We start from the raw sequence: 24,306 nt of genomic DNA, 5'->3' as shown, positions 1-24,306 counted from the left end.
ACGTTACCCACGTGCAAGCAGATTACCTCATTCTAACAACAAAGCACTACTTCTTTGCCGCACTTAATCAAGCGTCGGTCTCCCTAATACAGATTAGCGAATGCAAATAATTGGAACTACTAATTCGAATTGCTAGCTTTCAAAAAGTAAATTTTCATGAATACAAGCCTTTGATTCAAAAACTACTCGAATTGCCAGTCGTTGTATTTCAGTCAATTATTCATGAATGCAAATAATTGACTCGCTATATTCGAATACAATTTGAATTGCTGCCAAACTACGAAAGAAGTCGAATGCAGGACACATGTATTCGAACCCATGCTTGTCCGATCTTTATATTAAAGATGTATAGGGCGGCATAGGCTTTGAAACACATATAGTCTACCCAACAGGGCGGTACAAACCAACAGGACATTTTGCCGCATGGAAATGTACGTAAAATCGACTAAAGTCGGTCAAAAACACCAGAAAGGGCTAAACTTGGAACTTGGCTGAATGGTCCGGCGCGTCTGACCCACATGCAGACATGAAGAAAAGCTGAATCGGGATTCGTCTCTGACAGCGTCCTGGGTTCGAACCCCGTGAAGAAAAATCTGTTTCGGGACGAAAAACGTGAAAAATACTTCAAGGCCTCCGGAGCATCGAAGTAAATGAAATGATTTCTGTTAAGAAAAGAAATATTTCATGAAAGAATACAGAAAAACAAAAACTTTGCCCTGACATTTAGACGTGCTGAAAAACGTGAAACGCTTCAGAAATATAACAGATTTACGCACGTTGTTGGAAAATTGATAAAAAAGCAAGTAACGTTTGAATACAGTAAACCTGTATGAAATCTGCAAACACAACTGACAAAAGGTATCCGTAAACTTTGCCTCTGCACTCGTCATGAGCATACTTCGTGCTCTATCTAAACTTTGTGCTCAGCACTTATTTGGAGTTTTTAGTTTGTATGCATGGCACGAAATGGTAATGAAGCGTGCGCTTAACATTATAATGTATACGAGTGAAAACAGAAACATTTTCAAGCACACTTTAATAATCTTTCCGTAAAAAGTGCACGCAACAATGCTTACAAGCTAACTGTTACACGGGAAGCGTCGCAATTGATTTATGTTTGTTTTTGGGGACCTCTTCGTAAGCAGCGTCGCAATTGATTTATGTTTGTTTTTGGGGACCTCTTCGTGTTTAACAACTATTGATATAATCGGTTAGTTGCAAGTGGAAAAGTATGTTAAGCTTAAAATTACAGTTTGTGATCGTTTGTTGGAAAAGTGAAGTGTTATTGAAAGTTTTTACCCACACCACACTTGCTAGGCACATCACTACCTTCCTTTCACCCCATACAAATTTGACACAGTGTGTTGGAAACGAAGACTGATTTCTCTGTTCTCTTTAGCTGTGAGATGATTGTCTCCAACGTGCAACAGTTTCATCTGAAAGGAAATCGAATAGCCTTAGATATTGCGCCGTAACAAAAGTGGCCCTAATACCGTTATTGTTTTTTATTATAGGAAACCTATTTTTTCAAATGTTTTCAAACCAGCAATTGCTTCAGTTAGAGTTGGCATTTCTTCTATTCCGAAGGCATTGATCCATAAACGTCTGATACTCCCTGCACTTTGTGCAAGATCGCAAGCACCATTACTACCAATCTTATTTCCATGAAGTTTCAAAATATCCATCTTTAAACAAAGTAAATACATTTTTATCTTTATACTTAAAAATGGAGAAATGAGTCCTAAACTTACAGGCGCTTCCTTCTTTGAATTTTCAGCAAGCGGTCCCACGTTAACTATGTTACACTTGCTCAATGACAGAACGTTGATGTATTCAACATATAAAGAGATACATATAACCCTTTGATCGCCAAAAGGATTGCGGTCCAATGATAACTAAGTCATCTGAAGGTATCAATACGGCTCGTATGGCAGCACTGCACATAACCGTTTTGCGCTAATATGCACGTTGATTGCAACAAAACTGAACCGGGGCACTGAAAGTCGTTGCACTTTAAAACAATCGCTCACAGACTTAGTAATTGCCGTGGTCACATGTTGTACACTGCCAGCGCACATGTTACAGTCAATCAAGGCGAGACCTCCAATGTTGTTTAAACAAACTGACAAGGATTTGATTCCCTCAAAACCTATGTCACGATTCTCATCCAACTCCAGTCACTTTCGCTGCAAAACAATTGTTCAGACAATTACTATATTTTAAAATTATACATTTTTTGTAGCAAAAGATCAGACTTCACATTCAAACATCAATATACGGCAAAATTACCGGGGTCGGTCGCTTTGTTATGTTTTTTTGCCAGCGGTGTGACTTGACTTGTGACTATCCGCATCTTATCAAATCCAGTCTTTCAATGCCGTGGATGTTATTTGAGATGAGATTCATCGAAGCGTCATTTAACATGTTGTTTGATAGATCACGCATCTAAGAGAAAAGTGAGTCGGGGCGTTAACATAAAACTAACATGTATATCGCTGAAATTACGCCATGTGGTCGTTGTGTACCGGACTCGTGCGAAGATGCGTGTTTCCGACGAGGGAAGTGAAGTCTGACTCGGGTCTTGGGACTCCAATGCAAGGCCACAAAGATGAAACAATCTGGAATCGTTTTCACGTGACCGAAAGTCGTAATACGAAGAATCCCAAAAATCCTGTAGACGTAATGGGTTGCCACAGACCACATTACCCCGAAGATCGCGCAACAATCTGTCGCATTTGTTCTATAGAAGAGCTTGTTTTGTTTGCACTTGAAGTAAAGATGGAGACCATGAGACACAAGTCTTTATCTTTAGAAACAGTGCCAAAACACAACTTTTGTACTAGTTTTCGCTTGTTGCAAGTGAAGTTTTGAAACTTCCCATCAAATTCGTCGTCAGAAACGAGGTGCATCAGGTACAACGACGCAAAAAAAGTCGCGCCAGATTTCGTGAGCAATGCTGAACACTTGATTCGATCGAAGCATGCTTGATCTAACAAACAGGCACATCGTGGCCAAAAATCTGACTTTATCCGGATGAAATTGTGACTTGTTGTCTCGGGGACGATGGAATGCAAGAGTGCAAAATTCCTTAAACTGTTCGCAAAGGTCGTCGCGGCTCTTATCGTTTCTGACACGTTTCAAAAGAAAGAGACAACAAACTGGAGAAGGTTTATGTTCCAAATGTATTCTTATGCAAGTAGCCTATTTGACTATCCGTTTGCAAAATATGGGCATAAAGGATAGCTTTGTGGTAATAGAACCTGCGAGATGATAACATCTTCCTCCTCTGTGCTCATTTCTCCACGTTCAATTTTTTGTGCGGAACAACGTTTTTGTATGATTAAAACGCTGCACGATAGGTTTGCGGCCTCCAGAAAATATTTTTCTTTGCCAACGGGAGTACGTCCCCTCGGATAAGATTCTTCATAATGACCTATGAAGTACCTTTATCACCTAAGTTTAAAATTCCTTCATTTGTTTCCAGTGATGGAAGACGAGCTTCATCCAGGCTATCAATAATAATCACAAAAATCTTTTGATCTGTTTTTGTGTCATTCCAATCACGTACGAATTAGAGGAGAAACCTTGTGACCCTAATTGACCTCTAAATTTGCAAACTCTTTCATTCAACGTCAGTTGGTTTCGCTGACCGAGTAGGCCTACCAATTTTAAGTATTTAATCGCTACAGTCGATTTGCCTATTCCCGCCATTCCAGTAACGCCTACAATATTTCCATGCCTTCCACGAACCTAATTTGCGCTTGAGGATGTCAATTACGATTTTCCGCGTAATCTCTTGCGTGCTGAAATAAGTTTTCTTTTTTGCAAACTTTTCCACACAAACAGCTGGTGCTATACTGCCACCTAGTAACGTTGGTACGGCAACCTCCGAAGCTAACAAGTGTTTTGACTTTGGCCGCCAAACACCACGTTCAACACAGTCGTAATGGTGCTTCAAACTGAAGAACCACTTGAAACTAAAAAGTGGTAAAATTGCCTCAATAAACAATTTGAATTGTGTGTCACAGGAAAGAAACAATTTAAAATGGAGCAAACATTCACACAGCCTAAAATGACTCTTGAGACAACAAAAGCTTACATTGAAGAAAGATACTATTTCTTTTCTTTCATGTAAAAGTAAAACAGATTTAACAGTGTGTTGAATGTTTTAAAGTACAAAATAGTGAAGGATGCCATTGGTGGATCATGGCTAAACACGCTGCAGCTACATCGTTATTTCATTTATAAGCACCAGTAATTTGAATTGTATCTAAATAAATATAGGTAGATATTATTTGTACCTGCAGGTAGATATTATTTCACATGTGAATGGTTGGAAAGTTTGAGTTCTTAAAATGTATGCCACATTTTTTTTGTCAGTGCAACTTCTATGTTTCAGAGTTTTATGGTCAAATGTTGGTGTATATAACCAAGACACTTTTTAGTGCCTAAAATGTTGGATCGATTAAAATTCTGTATTTATTTAAACTATAAAAATGCAATTTGAGTGAAATTGTATTCATTGATTGTATGTTTAGATTTTGCTGTAATTTGTTAAACTGTATGGATGCTTTTTAGAGAAAGCAAAAGTGTATGAATACTGCTCAATGTAAGGTCACTGAAATTGTATTTGAATGCATTTAAATATAATATCTGCACCACAGTCCTGAAACTCTGTTTCACAGACTCTTTTGATGTTTTACTACATGCTTGCATGTCGAGTATAACTATATTCAACACTGTATATGTTGTTGTAGAAATGCAGATGAATTTTTATTTTGGCCATAGTGGTTTTCAGTCTACACATATTGTTTTTTATTTTTATATCATAGAAATTCAATGACTGGTTGGACAGCAAAACCAACATGTTTTTTTAAAGTTCTAGGTAAAATGGTATGGAAGTGAATATGACAGAAGTTGATGTAAGCAATCCAGATTTGCTTCGGCAGGTAGATCCTATAAAGAAGGCTGTTTATGATGAAGGTAAGTCATCTGAAATTAGACATGTTTATATTGTTAATGTGTGCAATGCTTTTATCAAATGCATGTATAAAATAATATTTATAGCTTAAAACAGTTTTTCGATTAACGTTGCCATTAGAATACAATACTTGCTCAAAGTTGTCAAATATAATATCAGTTTTGGCAATGGGTTAAAACATGTAGCATACAGTATGAGGCTTTGTTGGTTCACCCTTTTCTACACTGTCACCTCATAAAAAACATTATCAAGGTAACAAAATACTGTGGTTTTTCACTTTTGCCATTTTGTATAAAAATACCTGAATATTTTGGTCAGGTAATAATAAATATGTGTTACTAAATGAATTAAAAGAATGTCAATCATTAAAACAAACAATTTGTGTCACTCATTTTATTCAATGCCAGAGATTTAATGCTTAAAGGATTTGTCAAATTACAATGGTCATTGTTGTCTTTGTAATGCAGTGAATGTAGCAGAAGTTTTCGTAAGGGATCAGATGACAATAGTTAAGTTTGTGGGCAGGGCAAGTAGCTAGGAGATAAATTGTTACTACCACAAACCATGGATTTTATTTTCATTTACAGCAATGTTTGGTATTTAGTGACCTTTTAAAAATAATGATTATTAAAAGAAAAGTTTTTATTTTCATACTTGTAATTATACTTATACTATTGTGTACCTTTGTCTCACATAAATTACTTTCTACTTTGATTTATAATGATTGTAATTAATATGCCAACACAATAAATGATATAAATTGCCTAAATCGACAAAATACGTGTAACGATTAAAAACAAAATACAATGCTGCAGTGATCACTGTTGTCCATACTATTTTTTACTACTCAATAGAACCAATTTTATATGTCATACGCAAACATAAGATAATTGCAATCACTGTGAAGTGTGATGTCATTAAGTCAATATTTGTCTTGTAGTCATAAATTACTTTACAAATGTAAAAGCAATTGGTTCACAAAGTTGATTCAAGCAGAACAGAATAAAGGTTTCTAGGTGTTTATGACAAGTTGGTATTTCTTTTTATGGCTGTACTTACAATCATTTTCTGTATTTTTCAACTGTTATTAGAAGTATGTTTTCAAAATCAAGTTGCATTATAATTCTCACTTAAGCAAAAGCTATTTATGCAGTAGAGTATTGTTTAATATGCAATAACAAAATTATAAACAAAAACTATTCTCAAAAAAATAAACATTTAATAGAAGGAACCACAAAGTTCAACATTGATCATCTTCATGCTTCACCACCACCTGATCTGTTTGGATGGGCAGAGAAGGAAAGGGGCAAAAAAGCTGTTTATGAGATGGCTGGGCAACACGGGGATGAAAATGACCAATGGGAACTTGATGTAAAACCACTTATTAGCTCCACCAAGTGGTTGCAAGTGCATGGTTTGCAAAGAAATCGATTGACAATGAAGCAGATTTTGTCACAAATTGGATTTAAGCACAATGAAAGTATGTGTACAAAACTATTTAATAGTTTTAAAAACTTTAGTAAATGATATTATCTGTGTGAAGGTTATGTTGACTCTATGAAGAAACCTGTAGGATCGTATTATGGAAATGGTTTGTTTCAACAATTTCGACGAAAAGATGGACAACTTTACAATGTATGTCATAATTTACAAATGACATTTAGTATTTTTTGCAGGATCTTTCTCTCCAATAGTAGGCATCCTATATCAATGAATAACTGCATTTTTCAGAAATAGTTATTTCAAAGCAGCAGCACACACACACACATATATATATATATATATATTTCACCCTTTTTTAGTCTCTCTGCAAAAAATAAGTGCAACAGGTGTACTCAAATGGTTGGTGTTTTGGTTTTGTAGATCACAGTGGGGCGGGAGAAGCTGAAGCAAATTGAAGAAAGCTTAATGCGATCTTCACATGTTTTTAAAAGAAGGCTTCAATGGTTAAGCACTGGAAGTAGAAGAATTTTCAGTGTTATCCAGGTATTACTTCATTTATCAACAAATTCTTTGCTGCAATATGCTTAAGTAATGCTATTGCTAACTACTGTTCCTTTTCTTGTTACAGGAACATTGTGTCTGCTTGGTTCTTGATGTTTCCACGATGTCGCAAACACAGTTTGATTTATACAGAGAATCTCTTTGCGAGGTCATAAGGGATCAGATCTCACAACTAGCAAAGTTCAATATGATCAAGTAATAGCTATGTTTATTTAAACAATAATTTTTATAAATTTCCCCAAAAGTAAAAACAGTTGTTGAGAAGTTAGGGCTGAACTCTACCATACTTTGGTATGTGCTAATTTATCAACTGTTGGAATTGAAAGCTGCGTTTCAAATGGCTCTGTAATGTTTCTTGTTAAGAGCCCAAGCTGACATGGTAATGTGGCAGGAACAAGCAGTGCCAGTTACTGAGGTTACAATCAAAAGTGCCTTAGAATGGGTGCAAAAACTTGACAGAATGGCTGAAAATTCACGAACAGCATCAATGGAAGCTATCTTGAGAGCCATGGAAGATGAAACAGTTAGTATTCGTTTAAGCTGTCTAAATGGCAAAATTTAGGATTCTGTTGGTAGTATCTTGGTTTGTTTTCCTAAATGGCTTTAATAAGGGATAGCAATGCCGTGGCCTGCATTAAGTTTGGCGGGCCTCAAATAATACTTTAACTGGTTGTTGAATATTATATAAGTTGGATCATACAAATTTTCCTTGAAGCTTGTCATTCTTCAAAATTGTAAGCCCTCTATAAAACTTGGTAACTGCTAGATTAATTAATAAAATAAGGTATTAATTGATTTGGAAAATTAAATTTTTTTTATGGATTTATCCATTTTGAAGAAAATTCTGCTCAATCAACTATTTGGCTCTTCATTTAGAAAATTTGTGTTGTTAAACATATCACCTGATCTGTTTTTAAAGTAATGGTAATCATTGTTTAAGAGTTAGATACTGTTTTTTTTTACTGGAAAGTGCTGTACTTAACTTGTCCTTCTATCATATTGTTAGCTGGAAGCAGTGTATCTTTTTGCTGAGGGAGATGGGAATGATTCAACTAAGGAACTAATTAGACAGAAAGTTTCTACTGCGCCTCATCCTTTACATACTGTTTCATTTAATGCTGCAAAAGCATCAACCATTAAATTCCTCAAAGAAATTGCTGCAACAAGTGGTGGAAGGTTTGTGGTTTTGTGCAGTTTTATTTTTGTTACCTTGGTTTTCAATCGGCTTCAGATTTTACAAATAATTATGTGGTACTGTTTCAAATACGTTACTTGCACATGTATTAATTTTTTGTTTTATAGATACTAATATGTATTGACATTTTTTGTGCACAATTACAAATTATTGAGAACAATCCTAATCAATAGTAGATTGTAAACATTTTACTTTTTGTGTCAAAATCACAAATATATACTCTCTTATACAGGTTTTTAAGTAATATTTATAAAAGATAATCAACACTACATTGTATATAATTGTTGGTGCTTTCATGGTCACTAAGTGGTTGCAGTATGTATAAAAAAATTGATTTTCAACATCACGGAATTAACCAGGAGTATTATCTTTGCTGTGTGTACCTAATCCTAACCAAGCTCAAACATGTACTTTTGAATCTCAAGGTTCCATGCCTTTGTTGTGAAAAATATTTATGAGGAAGACTCTGAAGCACTTCCCAGCAATGCAGCCCCACCTGGTGGTGACGCATCTCGTATTTCTGTTCGATTGTCACAAAAACCTAAGGGTGGGATCCCAGCTGGTGCTGGAGTGAGAGAAGATGTATTTGATGTGTGGCTTCAACTTGAAGAGTGTCGAAATAATTTTGTGCAAATCCAATCGCTTTTGACTGAGATTCCTGATCCGAAAACAGAAACTGGTAAATTAGGAAGTTAAGGCATTTAAATCAAATGAAAATAAGCCCAAGGTTCTCAACAAAATTTACTGATCAATAATTACAAATTTTTTGGCATTGAAAAGGTTCTTGCATTTTCAGTATGTTTTACAGTTATGTAACACTTCAGATGGCTTAATGATGAAAATAAAATCCCAAATAGAAAAAAGCAGCATGTTATATTTTTGAAACATTTCGGCAAATGCCATCATCAGTGATCTATTTCGGCTGTTATTTTTATCATTAAATTTATCAACAGATCCACATGTAGTGTTACTTTAGAGGGCATTTAAGTTAAACAAAGTCCCTGACTTTAATATTTACCCTGTTTAATACATTTTTCTTCCAGCCATTATTGATCGTCCGAAAATACCTCCCAATTCTCGTCAAGAACAGTACATGAGTTCTCGTGAATGGCTGAAGCGTCATGGGCTTGAATCTCGTGGGGTCACTGCTTTCCAAGCTCTAGCTGGGTGCTCTTTTCGGCATGTGGATGGGGTTGTAGATTTAAAGGGAAAACCAAATGCTTGTGCTACATCATCTGATGCTGTAAGTATTCTGGTACTGCTAGTTTCTATGGAGGAATAATTAGGGCAATGCTAAATATATAAAACAAACTATTATAACTATTAATTCAAATACAATGCTTTAAATTGCGTAAACAGACTATGTTACGCAGCTAGTAGTTATTTTAAAATCTTTATCATGGAAACAGTTTTTGTGATTAACTGCAAAACAAAATTAGCAAAATTTGAGAGTATAAGATTTGGAGCTAGTTTTATTTCAGAAATGTATTTAATTATTGCTTGTTGTGAAAGTATGGGTTAAATGTAAAAGGCTATAAGCAGGATTAGTGGCAGTTAAATTTAATGAAACAGTGACAAGAATCACTTGTATACGACTCTGAGTCAAACATGATTTAATAAACTTTTATTTTTAGCAAAATGTTCGAAAACTAGTGAATGCCAAGTATTGTGATCAATTTGCCCATACAAAGTGGAAAGATGGAACCATTGTTCATGTTCACATAACTGCTGAACAACATCGAACATATGAGAAAAAGATGAAAACAACCTTAGATGCAATACAACAAAGGTAGTATTTTTATACCTTATTATCCTGAATAGTTTTTTAGTTGATACAGACTGAGTATTTATACATAGCAAATCATTTATTTGTTGTTTTCAAGTGCGGTTCTGCAAAATGTTTTTTCAACCTTGGTACATAAATTCACTATTTTATTGTTTATCAGAATCTGTTTTGGAAAGTTTTAAACACAAGCATTTGTTTATACCTTGTAAATTTTAGGGTTGATTGGCTGCAACAAGGAAGTCGTGAAGTTTTTGGGACAATCCTTGAAGAACAGGTGTACATCTTAATTGACACCTCAGAATCAATGAAGGGAAAGCTGGCTATGCTAAAGGAGAAAGTCTTTCAACTTATGCAGGTAAAAAAAAAACAATTCAACTTTATAAAACAGGGTGGGAGTGTATCAGGTTTACTTTTACACACCAGCCATCTCAATTTACTATTAAAACACAGATGTTGAAAAAATATATTTTATGTGATGCATTTTTTATGTGTTTGCAATAATGCTATAACAGAGTATCACAGTATTTATCAAATTGTACCAATCAGTAACATATTTTGAACAAATATTTACACTTTTTGCAATTAACATTTTGTAACAATTTTGCAGGAGCAACTTAGACACAAAAGCAAATTTAACTTTGTCAAGTTTGACACCAAAGCTGTCGCTTGGAAAGACAGAGCTGTGGATGTAACTGAACAAAATTTGTTGAATGCTTGGAACTGGGTGAAAGGTTAGACTGCTGCAAATAATATTTAGTTGCAAATTTTAGGTTCAGAAAAAAAGGTTCCTTTTAAAGTTTTTTTTTGTTTTTCGTTGATAAGTCACATAAAGTGAGCCTAATAAACCAATAAAAAATCCTCAATTTAGCCTCCTTGTAGCTGGATTTAGTATAATTTAGGGTTATGGTTACTCATTTTTTATTGCATTTAGATATTGGTGTTGGAGGAAGTACAAACACACTTGCAGCTTTAAGAATTGCATTGTCTGATCCTTACACACATGCTATTTACCTCCTAACTGATGGACGACCAGATCAGGTGATGGCAATAATGGTACCTGTAATATTTTTGAAACTCAGCAAGACACTGGTTCGATTTTTACGCAATAAGTTTCAGAAAATCTATTTTTTTGTGTCACAATATTTCTAGACAGTATGTAAATGTAGAATTTTCAATTAACATTATATTGCAATCAATTTAGTCCCAACAAATGTTTTGGATGCTACTACAAGTAAGTTTGCATGAAATGTCAACATTTGCATGTCATGTAGGACATACAATTCATTTTGTATTGTATACATGTAGTTAAATGTTATGAACATAATAGATTTAAAACATATTTGCACCCCATGAATAAAATTTTGATTAACTCTTTATCTACATTGCATCTGTATATGCTAAAAATTAGTTTGTTACTGCTGATTGGTACTACTATCATTTAGGTATATTAATTATACAGTATAACATACATTTTACATCATTTAACCATAATATAATTCCATCAATCATTACAGCATGTGCTTACATTTTTTTATTAATTTTAACATATGCTCTTATGCAGTGGTCTTCAACCTGTGGGTCGCGACCCCAAGTGGGGTCACCTAAACTTTGTCTGGGGTCGCTATAAATTAAATTTATTGGTGTTTAAATTTACTACAAAAAATTATACGTTTTTGTTCTAGTTTGCAACTTTGCTCATATTTTGCAGTGCAGCTAGGTACCTCGTGTCATAATCTAATCATTGTGAGGCAATAATCTATATGAAACAAAAGTTGTCCAATCCATGTTACTTGATAGAGCCCCATGAATGACATATTGTGTCCGAAATAATACAGCGGGTCTGTGGAAAATACATAAATTTACTGATTTCTGCAAACTGGTGAGCTTTAATGTGAATTAGATTGGACAAATTCAATAAAACTTTTCAGTTCTAACATTTGAGCATAATAATACTGCTGAATACTAATATTTAAACTCTACTTGAAAATTAAGTGGGCGTATTTGCATTTTAAAGTTTCGACATTACTTGAAACATTTTTCTTCCTGTCAGAAAAAATTGGGGTCACATGAAAATGCTGATTTCATTTTCTTTTAAATTGGGGTCGCTTTCAAAAAAAGTTTGAAGACCACTGCTCTAATCTCTAGACATCTGTGTACATATGCTTGCTGCTATGCTTGATTTGTTGTACATACAAGTAAACTCAAAATTTAAAAGATTTAATTTGTTGCATTTTTAGTATTCTGCTAGATGATGTGTAACTGTACTTACTTTGCAACTCCAAAGTGATCTTTGTGATTTTGGTATGTTGGTAAAGTTTGTTTAAAAATTTAACATGAAATATGTGATTGTCAGAATCCAAAATCAGTTTTGGCCCAAGTCCAGCTACAACATCCTGTGCCAATACACACCATAGCTTTCAACTGCAACGATATGGAAGCCAATAAATTTCTCCACCAGCTTTCTGCGGACACTGGAGGCCGCTATCACAACTTTTCTAGTGATGAAGGTCTACCAGAAGCACCTCCACCATTTGAGGTAAAATGCATTAAACCAAAAAGTTTTTTTGAAGATATGTTCTGTGTATTTAAATGTTTGCAAACGAATTATAAATGAATTTGTAAGTGCATCTGTTGTTTGTTAAAGATTTGTTTCACATAGTGGGTTTCTTTTTCTACATTGGTGTGAATTTATGTTGTTGTTGACATGCTTAGTGTTTCTACTCTTTCAGAGTGAGGATGTTTCACTGCTGAAAAAGGAACTAGAGCATGGAAAAAGAGACCTGGAAAAGATTTCAAAGCTTCGTGCACGTTGTGTCATGCTGGATTGGTACCACAACAAGCAACATAAGGTACATCAAAAGAACATTAGAGTATGCACTATTGAATACTGTGCTAATGTTATGTATTTTGTTCACTATGCATGTAGGCATTGCGGCATTCACAAACATCTCCAACTGAAATTGTTGCAAGGAGACCACATAGTGTAAATGGCAGGCGACACAACAATGATGATAGGTGACCGCTAGTTGCAGAAACTAATCTGACATTCAACAGCTTTTAAGTTTTTTAATACACCTTTGATTGGCACTTTTATGGTGTTTCAATTATATCTATTAATAAATTAAAAATGTTAAAAATGTAAAATTGTAAATTGTAAGAGATAGTAGTAATATTCAATGCCCCTCTATTTTTAAGTATATTATCTTCTCTGTTTTTCTCAGTGATGATTCTAATGCTCCAAGAAGACCCCATACAACACAAGGTTATTACAGACATCCATCGCCACCCAAAAGCCCATCACCCCAGCTTGCAATAGCACACAAAAACCATAGAGGCAATGCCGGTGTTAACGATAGATTAATGTCAAGGAGAAAAAAGAAACGCCCTAGCACTGGTTAGTGACAATGTTTTCCAAACAATCTTGTTTGGATAAGTTTGGGTGTAAACTATTTGTATTTGTTTTTTCCTATTTTTAATTAAATGAGATTGAAATCAAAACCATTTATCATTTTATACAGCATAAAAAAACAGATGTATTGTTATGCACAAAGTATTTTACTCAAAACATCTAAAGTTGTTACAAGTATTGTTTGTAAGAAGTATACTTGATAATCATCATATTATCCTGATTTTTTAGCGGTACACAGGGCAGGCCACACACGCACAAGTATTTTGCGACTAGCTTCATCAGGTAATGGGGAATTAAATGGCTGGATGCTGCCTGAAACTAAGGAATTCATGGAACAACAAATTAACAAATCAATGGAAGCATATCAAGGTTTGTGTTAAAATTTGTAAACTTCTTAAACTAAGTTATGATCTGCCTATTGTTGTTTTTTAACATATTCATAATAACAGTCAATATGTTTCTGGTTTAGATATCATGAGATCTGTAGTGGAAAAGAAAAAGAAACCTGTGAAAAGAAAGAAGGAAATTGTAAAGTGGGTTAACTTTAGTTTTACAATGTTTACACATTTTATCATACAATATTTTTGCCTCATATGGCCTTTTCTACTTTATTCTTAACACAATGTTGTAAATAACTGTAAAATTGTTTACTGTTTGACAGTGATTTAAATGTATTTTGCAGTGTATTGGATATTCCTAACTCAGTTTGGTTAAAAAAGCATGGATTGGTTGCTCGAAAACTGACAGTGATGGATGTTCTTACACCAACTGTTGTGAAGGTTACACCAAAATATGTTCCTGTACTCAACACTCATGTTGTATCCAAAGTATTTAATGATGTAAGTTTGGTTACATGTTTTTATCTTCTTCGTGTAAAACATGCCAATATCCTGTACAAACCATTATTGTCTAAACAAGGTTTTGGAATGTTGTATAATGTTTTACAATCAGGTACATTTTGACTAGAGATATCATATTAATTCTTAACTTCTTGCTTGGTTTAATGGATCATTCACTCATTTAGCGGGTGTTTTTATTAATGGTGCTTAACAGTTAAGTGTACACATGCAAAAAATGTCATTTATTTGTTTTATGTGTGTTTAGGTTCTCCCAATTGCTCATGTTTCTCCACGGAGTCGACATGAAGTTCGATTGGTTAACCCTGCAGCAGTTGATCTTCCTGCATATGATGAGAAACTGAAAGCTGCCATCGCTGAATACAAACAACGACTTGATCTTATTGTGTGGAGAAATCTAACACAAGAAGAACGAGATAAGTAAGTGTTAGTTGATTTGTGTTATTCTCTATTAAATGAAATAAACAGAAAGTTATTCACATTTGCATGAAGTAAATAGCTTAGAAAACGTGTTTTGATGTGCTTTTTAAGGTTCTTTGTTATTCTGACACATAAAACAATGCATGAAGTTTGAGTTATTTAAATATGGTCCTGTGTAACTAATTTTTTCCTCTTGTGCACCCTTCAAAACTTTTGCTGTATTTTCATGCACTCTTGTGATTAATGTCACAGTTATTAAGCTTTTTAACTGGTTTACATATGTGTAATGCAAAGTTTCAACTACAAAATTCGAAGTAGCATGTTTTAAGAAAAAAATAATAAGCTGAAATGGTGGTACACATGTATACACAATGTAACTCTGCTACAAATTAATGCAACTCAAATATTTACAAACTAATGCGACTCAAATATATTTTATAACACAGGTTAAACAACACTGCAGTAGTATACATTCTAGTTCAAAATACATTTTCTGTTGTTAGGTTTGAAGATGGGCCAGTTTCTTACATAGACAATCAGGAAGCTATTCATCAAGCTATGGACAGATTAGGATGGCCAATAAATCAACATGAAATACAACTACTGCTTGATGAAGTCTACCTTGGTAAACCTGTCAAATAATTGTTATATGCAACTGATAACTAAAGTCATTCAGTGAAGTATTTCCGTATGTTTTGTTTTCAGGAGAAAGATATTTACAGCAATCACGAGATCTACAGAGAACAGCAAAGGATGTTGCCATGGGAAAAAAGAAAAACAAAGAAAAGGAACAAAGTAAAAGGGAAGAGTTGGAGGAAAAATCTGATTCTTCATCTTTATCAAGTGTATGTTAAAGTTGTTTTTTTCCAAATAACAGTCCTTTCTACAATTTTGGTTTTTGAGTTGGGCCGTTCTCACAGGATGTTTCTATTTCTTACTTACATGTATTGTGCAGGATCTTCCAGAAAAACAGCCAGAAACAAAGAAAAAAACATTTGTTCCAAAACGAAGCACAGGCTTAAACAAGGGCCAAAAAGTGATTGCAAGGTAATGCATAAATGTGCAGTAAACTGATTTTTATGCTTCTGTGTAATCTTAAAACAATTATTTTAACTTAAGTACCACATTAGAAATTCAAAACGAGTGGCGCTTAAGCCAACTATTCAAGAAAATTCTTATCTGTTTTGTGTAAATGATACTATAGACATTTTTATTTGCAGTTACTGTTATTGTGTCACAGGCACTGACTGTAATAGGAAATTAATAAACCAATTTTAAAACAAATCCATGTTTGTGCAGAGATGAAATTGATGGTTTTTACTATGATGCTGTTGTTTTGAAATGTACTGATGCCAGACATGCATTGATTCAGTACAACCATAATGGTGAAGAAATTGTTCCATCAAGATTTGTTCTCCCCAGCATAGGAGCAGTCTCATGTCCTCCACTAAAGGTTGGAATCTATGTACCACTTTGTAAACAAGTTACAACACTTTAGGGTATTATGGCATTAACACAAGGACAAACAGTTGCAAATTAAACAAAAAAACTATTTATTTAACTTATGTAATTTCCTAAAAACTATCATTCAGTTTTAATATTTCAAAATCTCTATGTGTGTTATTAAGGTAGGGGATTATGTATTGGCATACAGTGAAACAGAAGGAGATGTTCCTTGCTATGTTCCTGGTATGATCATTGGTACACCTAGAAATACACAGGTACATATAGTAAAGCTAAATGACATATTCGATATAGTTTAGTATGGTTGTTAGACAAGCATGTTCAAAGTGTGGCATTTTCCTTGACCATGCATGTAAACATGTGGCCACAGTTTTGAAGTTCTGTATTATAAATTTATACATTTTTGTTTATGGAACAGACTTATAGCATAGCTTGAAAACAGGAGAATAATATGGTCAAAAATCATTTTAAAAAACTGATTGTCTTTTAGATTCGCGACAAGTTTTTTACTGTCCTGAAATATGACAATAGAAAGTTGTCATTGCTACGCAAGCGAATGTACAAAATAAGTGAAACCCAATACAAGTTTGCTCTGCGGTATGTGAAAAATGCCCAACAAACTGATTATTCTGTGTGAGTATACTTGATATCTTTCTATTGGGTGTAAAACATTTAAAGAATAACAACAAAATATTGTTTTAGACCTAATGTTGATTTTATTCCTGAGCGGACAAAAAGTGTTGCTGAATCTTCTGACACCAGTGCTTCTTCTGCTGAAAGTTCATTATCTGAAGGTAGAACAAGCAAGATTTCTGCTTAAAATTTAGCAGTTTATAATCCTGGAATTTGGCGTTCTTTCATTTTTTAATTTTAACATATGGCTGGAACTTTTATCTGAGCAATTACATACATTTTTATGTTAATTTTATTCACTTCATTAAAATGGATGATACCACTATTTACGTAAAGATTTGACAGGCCAGTTACACAATCTAAAAAAATAAAAGAATTAATAATCAGCAATTATTTCAGACAATGAGTCACCAAAAAGAAGCAAGCGAAAACCTAAAATTGTCCAAGTTGTGATTCCTTCTTCAAGTTCTCCTACTGAGGAAAGTTCTTTTATGTCCTCGGACGAGGAATTAAAACGTAGACCTGTGACAAGAAGAGAGAAATCAAGACATACTCGTAGAAGATCTATCAGTTCTCTATCTTCCACTAGCACAACTGTAAGCAGTAAAAAGCTTTACTCAGGAATCACTAAAGATGATGTTGAGTCAATTAAGCAAAACCTTGACAAGTTGCAAGCACAGCTTATTGAAACGATGAAGGAACAGCTTGAGCAAAAGCAGGTATGTACAAAAATAGCTGTTTCAAGTCAACAACACCATATTAAAAAAATGTTTACCTAATTTAGTGTATGTTTGCTTTACTTGTTGTTACTATCTACAACTAATGTTTTCACTTGTAATGTTTTATTTTGCAGATTTTAAAACAGCAATCAGACGATTTGGAAAATGCCCAAAAGCAATTCAGAGAAATGGCCCAAAATGATGTAAGTTTTATTCATTTAGTTTCTTTACCCTGTAGTTGTTTGGTGAATTTTGCTTTTGGTGTTATGTCAAGCAAAGAATATGAAAGTATTCAGCAAGTTTAATTGATATACTGTTGTAGTTGTCAATAAGTGATAGTGTTAAGTTGGTGTTTTGTAAATTGTGTTTAATTTACAAAAAAATTGTTTTAGCATTCAAAACCAAATGCAGACCAGTCTGCCAACACTGACAAGTAAGAAATATATGTTTTACTAGGCTGTGTAAATGCTGTTTGTAGTTCTGTGACTGTTTTTACCCACAGTATAACATAGAAATTAAAAAATAATATAAATTTCAGATAGTGAATTGCTTCACAAATGTCTTACATAACACTTTGTTTGTTTTAGTAATGATTTAAAGGAATCCCCTGAAACTGATGTATTCAGTGCCACATCACATGATTCTAGTCAACCAATAACAACTCCTCTTACTGAAGTTACACCAACTGGTAGGAAATTGTTTTTCATTGTGTATATACTTCTTAGGAGATATATGTTTAAGGGATAATTTGACAAAAATAATATTTTAAAGTTGTCGTTTTTTAGGTAAGTAAAATTTCTTGAAGAATAAGAGCTTTTGTTCGGGCGATAACAATATATTTTTCTGTTAAAAGTTTGGAATACATATTGTATGCTTAATTTTTTTTTAAATAATGCAGCAATCACAACTTTTTTACAGGACACTCTTCTTTGAATGAGTCTCCCCAACAACCAATGTGTAAGTAGTTTTACAGATATAACTAAAAAAGTTTTTATATGTTGTAAAATTGTAACGAAGCAGCAAAAGAAAAAGAAGATAAAGTTGAAATGTCAGTTGATGAAAATACTCAGTCAGTAACTGTCACGAAAGGGAATGAAGGGATACATATATGTATGTTGTAGAAATATCAAAATAGGTAGTAGCGTCTTGATCTACATACCAAGTTCAACAAAATTGTTGTAGTTGTGGCATGTTATGGTAAAAATGTCAGCTGCATGTATGTTATGTTCATCTTAGAAAGATATTACAGAGCACATAGATATATTTTTTTTGTTTTTTCTTGTTGTAAAAACTCATTTGTTGCATGTAAGTACTTTAAGTGACATTTTTTATGACCAAAAAATAAATTAGAATGCTAGAGCAAATAGTTTGGTAAATCTTTTTGTGGAATTGTTGCTCAATCCAGTTATATTTAAACAATTTAGAGAAAATAAACTTTTGATTGTAGTCGTGTACCTCTGTAGGAACTTACAGGTAGTAGTTGAAAGTTATGTGGTTGATTCTATTTATCTGTTAAGTTCCTGTCAGTTTGTGACAAAACATGAATAATTTTATAGCACATTTTTTTGTTTACCATAAAGTAAAAGTGTTGTTGTTATACAGCTCGTGCACCTCCATCATTTATAGACAAAGACCAAGCTACTGTTCGTGATTTGGCAGAGAAGTTGAAACCTGGAGAAGAACTTTTGCATAGATGTCTTGATGATGGCTGGTATTACAGGTTAGATGTGTTTGAGTCAATGAATTTACCAAGCAACAAATTATAATCATGTTAAACTAAAGCTTAAAATCATTTTTTACCTAAATTTATGATTTAAAGCAGGGGCGGGCAACATACGGCCCGCGGGCTGGATCCGGCCCGCGACGAGATTTTGAGCAGCCCGCAGACAGTTTCTGGTCTTACATGATAATGTGGCCTGCGGCCACAGTCTGCCGCAATCCCCCACTACTTGCTTACTGCGTCAAATTATAGTTGTAACGGACAGGAACGCTCCCCAATAGCAAAAAACTTTCCCGCCATTGTTACCATTGCACCATACATCTATTGTTACGACATAACCGCCAACTTTGTGTGTGGCCTGCTTTCACGGTTTCCTTTGTTTCCACACATGTAGCCTAGTTAGTGTTTCAGCAATATCTAAGTCTGTGGTGTATGCATTAAATTTGCTGTCGTAAATAATTTTATGTTATATCAGTTAGATTGTTTGGACTGTATTGTAATTGTGACGTTGTTGATTGTATTTGGTTTAGGTGGTCAAAAATCCGTTTTAAATCACTGGATAAATACGCGATTAATGCATCGATTCGGGGATCCGGCCCGCCAAGTACCTCATTTTCCCATATCAGGCCCGCCGACTGGAGAAGTTGCCCGCCCCTGATTTAAAGTCTATTTGACTTCCAAAGTGACCAAATGACACTTTTTTTACATTACACTGCACCTTAAAAACTTTGGGTAGGGTAATAATGTGACACAATCCAAGCCAGGACCGCATGAAACTGGAATAACTGTTGTAGCGGCAACATGCAACATTTTTTGGAAATATCATTAAGCAAAAAAAACAAAACATTAAACACAAGTCGTAGAAATTAAGTTTAAGGAGAAATGCTGACTATCAACAATGCTGATTAGTGACATATTCACATCAGAAACTCATCTATTGTTTTAAACAGTATGACAAAGCTTGGATTGCTACAGCAATAATATCATACTTCATAGTATTAGTGATAAATCAAATGTATTTGATCATTTTCCAGACCACATTTACAGGAGCTGTGTATCGTGTAGGCTTCATCTGGTCCAACAACATTATAAACTTAAGTCTGCTAAAAATTCCATTGTTAACAATGCATGATGATATTTTTTTGTCTTATTTATTTTTGAAGGGGTACAGTGAGGCAAAGTTATCCGGATGATAGTTATGACATTTCCGACAACAATGAATTTGTACAAAAAACCTACCGAGAAGATATTATCACAGATAATGATGATGCTAGTAATGTTTTAGAGGTAAATTGAAATTGGATTTTTGTGAAAGCATAAAAATGATCTTTTGTAACATGCAAAAAGGTAAAGATATGCTAGAATCAATGAAATTAGGTTTATTGTGAAAAGCCAAGCAAAACCAGTTTGAAATGAAAACTAGTTTGAGGTTGTTGTTTTTAATGTCAAAAATAGCCTACTGCCTTTGGTTGGCATGTAATAAAATTTACCCATTAAAGAAATTCATCATTTATTGTTCTGTACAATGAAAATTATACATAAGACATGATTATTTCCATTTTATGAGTCAACTTGAATTCTCTCTTTTGGTAGGATGGCGACTATGTTGTTGCTCTGCATCCTGATTACCCCAACAGTTATGCTCCAGCAACTGTGAAAAACTGTTTGGCTGAAAATTGGTACAACGTCAAGTTTTATGACAACTCCTCCACAAACGTTGCCAGAGATGAGGTAAAAAGTGAATCACATGTTTCTGAGTGGAATTTACTAACATGGTGTTTTGTTCAGATTTATAAGCTGCACAGCAGAAAATTTGCCAAGGATGTTGCTTACATCAACAAGTGTGAAAATAGATGGGTAGGAGAGGCTGTGGTTGCCAGGAGTGATCAAGACGGACAATATCATTTAGGTGTATATGAATTATATTTCTATATTTCTATTGTGTTTTTAAAATCAGAGAGTCAAATTGCTTGTCATATGGGTTCAGGTTCAGGTTCGGGTTCACTTTCTTTTGTTTTAGGGGTTTGGGTTTTGTTCCGGTTCGAGCAAATTAACTGGTCCGACCTGGTTTGCGGATTTTAATCCTATATAAATTCCCTTTAGTTTAATTTTAATTCTACTTATCATCAACATGGTCTTGTAAACTTCAAAATAATATTGATTTTTGACAAATTCGTTATTTTTTACTTCCGGTTCGACTCCCAGGCTAAAACAGCATTTCCCCCCCAAAAAAAATAGCATGTTTAAATCCAGAACCCTTGGAGCGTATAATGCTTTAAACGTTTGTTGAAATAATTTCTTTCTGGTAGTTTGGAGACTGTGTTTATTTTTTTTAATTTCATTTAACTAAAACCTTTTTAACTTTTGCAGCTTCGTGTGTGAAGAGAGTAGGAAATGGTCACCAGTATGCCCTCCAGTGGGCAGATGGTAGTAGTGGTGTACAAAACCTGTCATGTATGTTTGGAGCTGCTTCCAAACAAAGAAAGATTAAACTTGGTAATTACTGAACAAACATTAACTTGTATTACTGTTATAAATGCATTTGTAATTTAATGATAGAGAAATTGTCTGAAAATTGTAATTTCCTATTTCATTTAGGACTAAACAATGTTTCAGGCAAAACTTGTCTACGCCGATGTGCAAAGTAATTCAATTATACAATCAAATACCACACGCAAAGTAGTTTAAAAGTCTTATTGCTAACAACAACTAAATAAACAATGAACTTTTTTCTCACATCTCATATTTGTTTAATATATTTTCCTAATGTGACAAAAATAAAAAAGAACTTGTCATTATCAAGTGAATTTTGTGCAGGAGATTATGTTCTTGCTATTGCTGATCGTGAGAATCTTGTGTATTTACCGGGCAGAGTCGCTTCCAGCAATGGAAACAGATTAACCGTCGTATTTTGTAATAGATCAAGGTAATTGTGCCATAAATTATTTAAGATGTTATAAAAGTTTCATTTCATTGCAAGGAGACAAAATGGCTGCAATGTTGTATAAGGCATGTTAAAATTTGTTTGAAATTTTTTTGTTGTCGTATACATTTTTGTGGTTATTATGGGTCCCCTTCCCTGAAGGGGACACATATTGTTTTTGTCCCTATTTTTTTTTCTTTTTTCTGTCTAACGCTGGCTTGTGAGACGTGTTTGGTCAAGAAAGAGTGCTCCAAATTTATTCAAATTTACAGAGATGTTAGTTATTAATCCAAATTTGATCCTCCTGAAGTTTGACCCCGATTGACCCAGCGGTTCACCCACAGGCCCCCAAAACGTAAAATTTTTGAAACGGCTGTACTGACTAAAGTCCAGCATCTTGGAGTTTCATGCTTTGTTGTTTGGTGCAATGTAAAGTTTTTTAAAGAATTTTGTGTCTTTTTTTCGGATTCACCCATTTTTTACCTTTTAAACCCCGAAATAAACGGTTTTAGTTTTAAGGCAGAAATACATGCCCTATGGTGCAGAAAAATTTGAAAAAGTTAAAAATTGTTTAAGCAGGATATTCGTTTAGTATTTAAAATTATGCCAGTTACCTTTACAACCCACAATATGTGTACGCTATCAGTCAGATATAAGTCCCAAGGGAGGAATTCACTGGTTTACGATTAAGGCGGCAGAGCGGGAGTGCTCAGCTTGACGTCTGGACAGACGTTTTACGAGACAGTAGTTTCGGTGATTAGTAATCAGCTGTTTTTTTGTGGAGCAATGCTGTGTCGTTTTATTGAGTTATCACGCGCATTTTCAGTTTTGGCGAAGGTTTTACACCTAAGACGTAATTCGAACTCGATAAACGTACTTCGGTTTCCTTTATGTCAGGCAAAACATCGTTGATCAACATAAATATGAAATTTAATAAACAACTTTTTCGAACGCCGCGATAAATGGTCTTTAAATTCTCGTTGTCAGCTTGGCCGTCTCATAACCATGGGTCACTAAAGGTCAACTTGTAGGCATTACAACACCGTTACGAATTTTTCGTCATAATGTATCTTCTTTATTTTTGACAAATCAATTCAAGAATCAGTACTTAAGTCATGTATAAATTAGGTCGAACGGTATTGTTGAACACTAAGGACTGCATGCTAAAACAGTGTCAAAAGGTCATTAAACGGTCGTTTTTGCGAAACAAAGTTAAGTGAAAAACAAGTTGTTATGTATACCTTTGTAGCAAACGACTTTTTTTATATAGTGTCTAATACAACAGTTAAGGCTTTCTAGGAAAATTTGTGTTTAAAAACTGAACTTGAACCACAATATCAAGGTCAAAGCAAGAGATTAAATTGAATGTATTTTCCCCGTTCTTTTTTGACCGATTTTTTGTAATTACATGACAATAATGATGCTAAAAGAATATGGAAAAGAACTTTTAAAGTTAAGTTTGTGCTTTGTCCTTAAGAATATAAAAATATCCGTCACATATATGTCCTTAAGAATATAAAAATAAACGCCACATATAGGTTTACCGTAAATCCGCATAAACACGCATGTGGGGACCCATTCGTTTTTGCTTGCAAAAACAATCATGTATGTAGATAAAATTGTGTACAGTGTAGTAAATTGGTAAATATCGTATAGAATATATAAAATGAAAGTATATCAGAAAGCCACTTTTCTAGTTACTACTATAGGTTTTGAGCTTGTGCAGAAAAATATTTTTTCGGAATAGCATATCAATTACATGATTTGACACATTTTTGCCCTTGTTTAGACTAAACCAAATCAACACAACACAGTGTTTCTGGATTTCAAAGGAATACCACGACCTAGCTGTAGCTTTCTACAGAAGCAAACAGTTGAACAATTAAAAATGTTGTTGAATTACTGGTTTATTTTTTGTTTGTCATGTGAAATTCTGCTCTTGAACTTCTTCTGCCCTTGAACACAAGCTTCAGGTTGCACTTTAAATCTGTTTGTACTTTCACAAAAAATTTTGTACTTTTTTTAAGATGTGAGAATTGAGTGGAGACTTGTTTTTAAGTAGCAGCTGCTTAGGCTTGTAATGTACAGAATGTTGTCACTGTGTTATTTATGTCACTGTCATTTACATCATGTTCTTACAAGATTGTGTCACAAAGTTTTGGGTTGTTGTATTATAACTCTCAGGAGGCACAAAT

At 34.1% G+C, this 24,306-nt stretch overlaps 1 protein-coding gene across 1 annotated transcript; it reads left to right on the top strand.

Annotated features, from left to right (window-relative positions):
• The first annotated feature begins 3,848 nt into the window (after positions 1 to 3,848).
• LOC145237487 (von Willebrand factor A domain-containing protein 3B-like) lies at positions 3,849 to 23,997 on the top strand. The gene is made up of 41 exons (XM_080100362.1): positions 3,849 to 4,983; positions 6,207 to 6,461; positions 6,525 to 6,616; positions 6,845 to 6,967; positions 7,053 to 7,180; positions 7,349 to 7,508; positions 7,992 to 8,161; positions 8,606 to 8,859; positions 9,224 to 9,423; positions 9,815 to 9,969; positions 10,183 to 10,321; positions 10,574 to 10,697; positions 10,898 to 11,004; positions 11,168 to 11,197; positions 12,320 to 12,502; positions 12,696 to 12,815; positions 12,893 to 12,981; positions 13,188 to 13,360; positions 13,604 to 13,744; positions 13,845 to 13,908; positions 14,058 to 14,214; positions 14,480 to 14,652; positions 15,156 to 15,277; positions 15,358 to 15,497; positions 15,608 to 15,699; positions 15,952 to 16,105; positions 16,281 to 16,373; positions 16,607 to 16,749; positions 16,819 to 16,910; positions 17,149 to 17,468; positions 17,603 to 17,671; positions 17,861 to 17,901; positions 18,056 to 18,156; positions 18,387 to 18,425; positions 19,071 to 19,188; positions 20,352 to 20,475; positions 20,782 to 20,919; positions 20,977 to 21,097; positions 21,559 to 21,684; positions 22,006 to 22,114; positions 23,901 to 23,997. The coding sequence occupies exons 1-41, from the start codon at positions 4,896 to 4,898 to the stop codon at positions 23,995 to 23,997; spliced, it is 5,364 nt and encodes a 1,787-aa protein (XP_079956488.1). The 5' UTR covers positions 3,849 to 4,895.
• Positions 23,998 to 24,306: the final 309 nt, after the last annotated feature.

This window comes from Phallusia mammillata, chromosome 7, assembly GCF_965637545.1.
Source record: "Phallusia mammillata chromosome 7, kaPhaMamm4.hap1.1, whole genome shotgun sequence".
NCBI classification, from domain to species: Eukaryota; Metazoa; Chordata; class Ascidiacea; order Phlebobranchia; family Ascidiidae; genus Phallusia; species Phallusia mammillata.
This window is presented reverse-complemented; position numbering and strand designations above follow the sequence as displayed.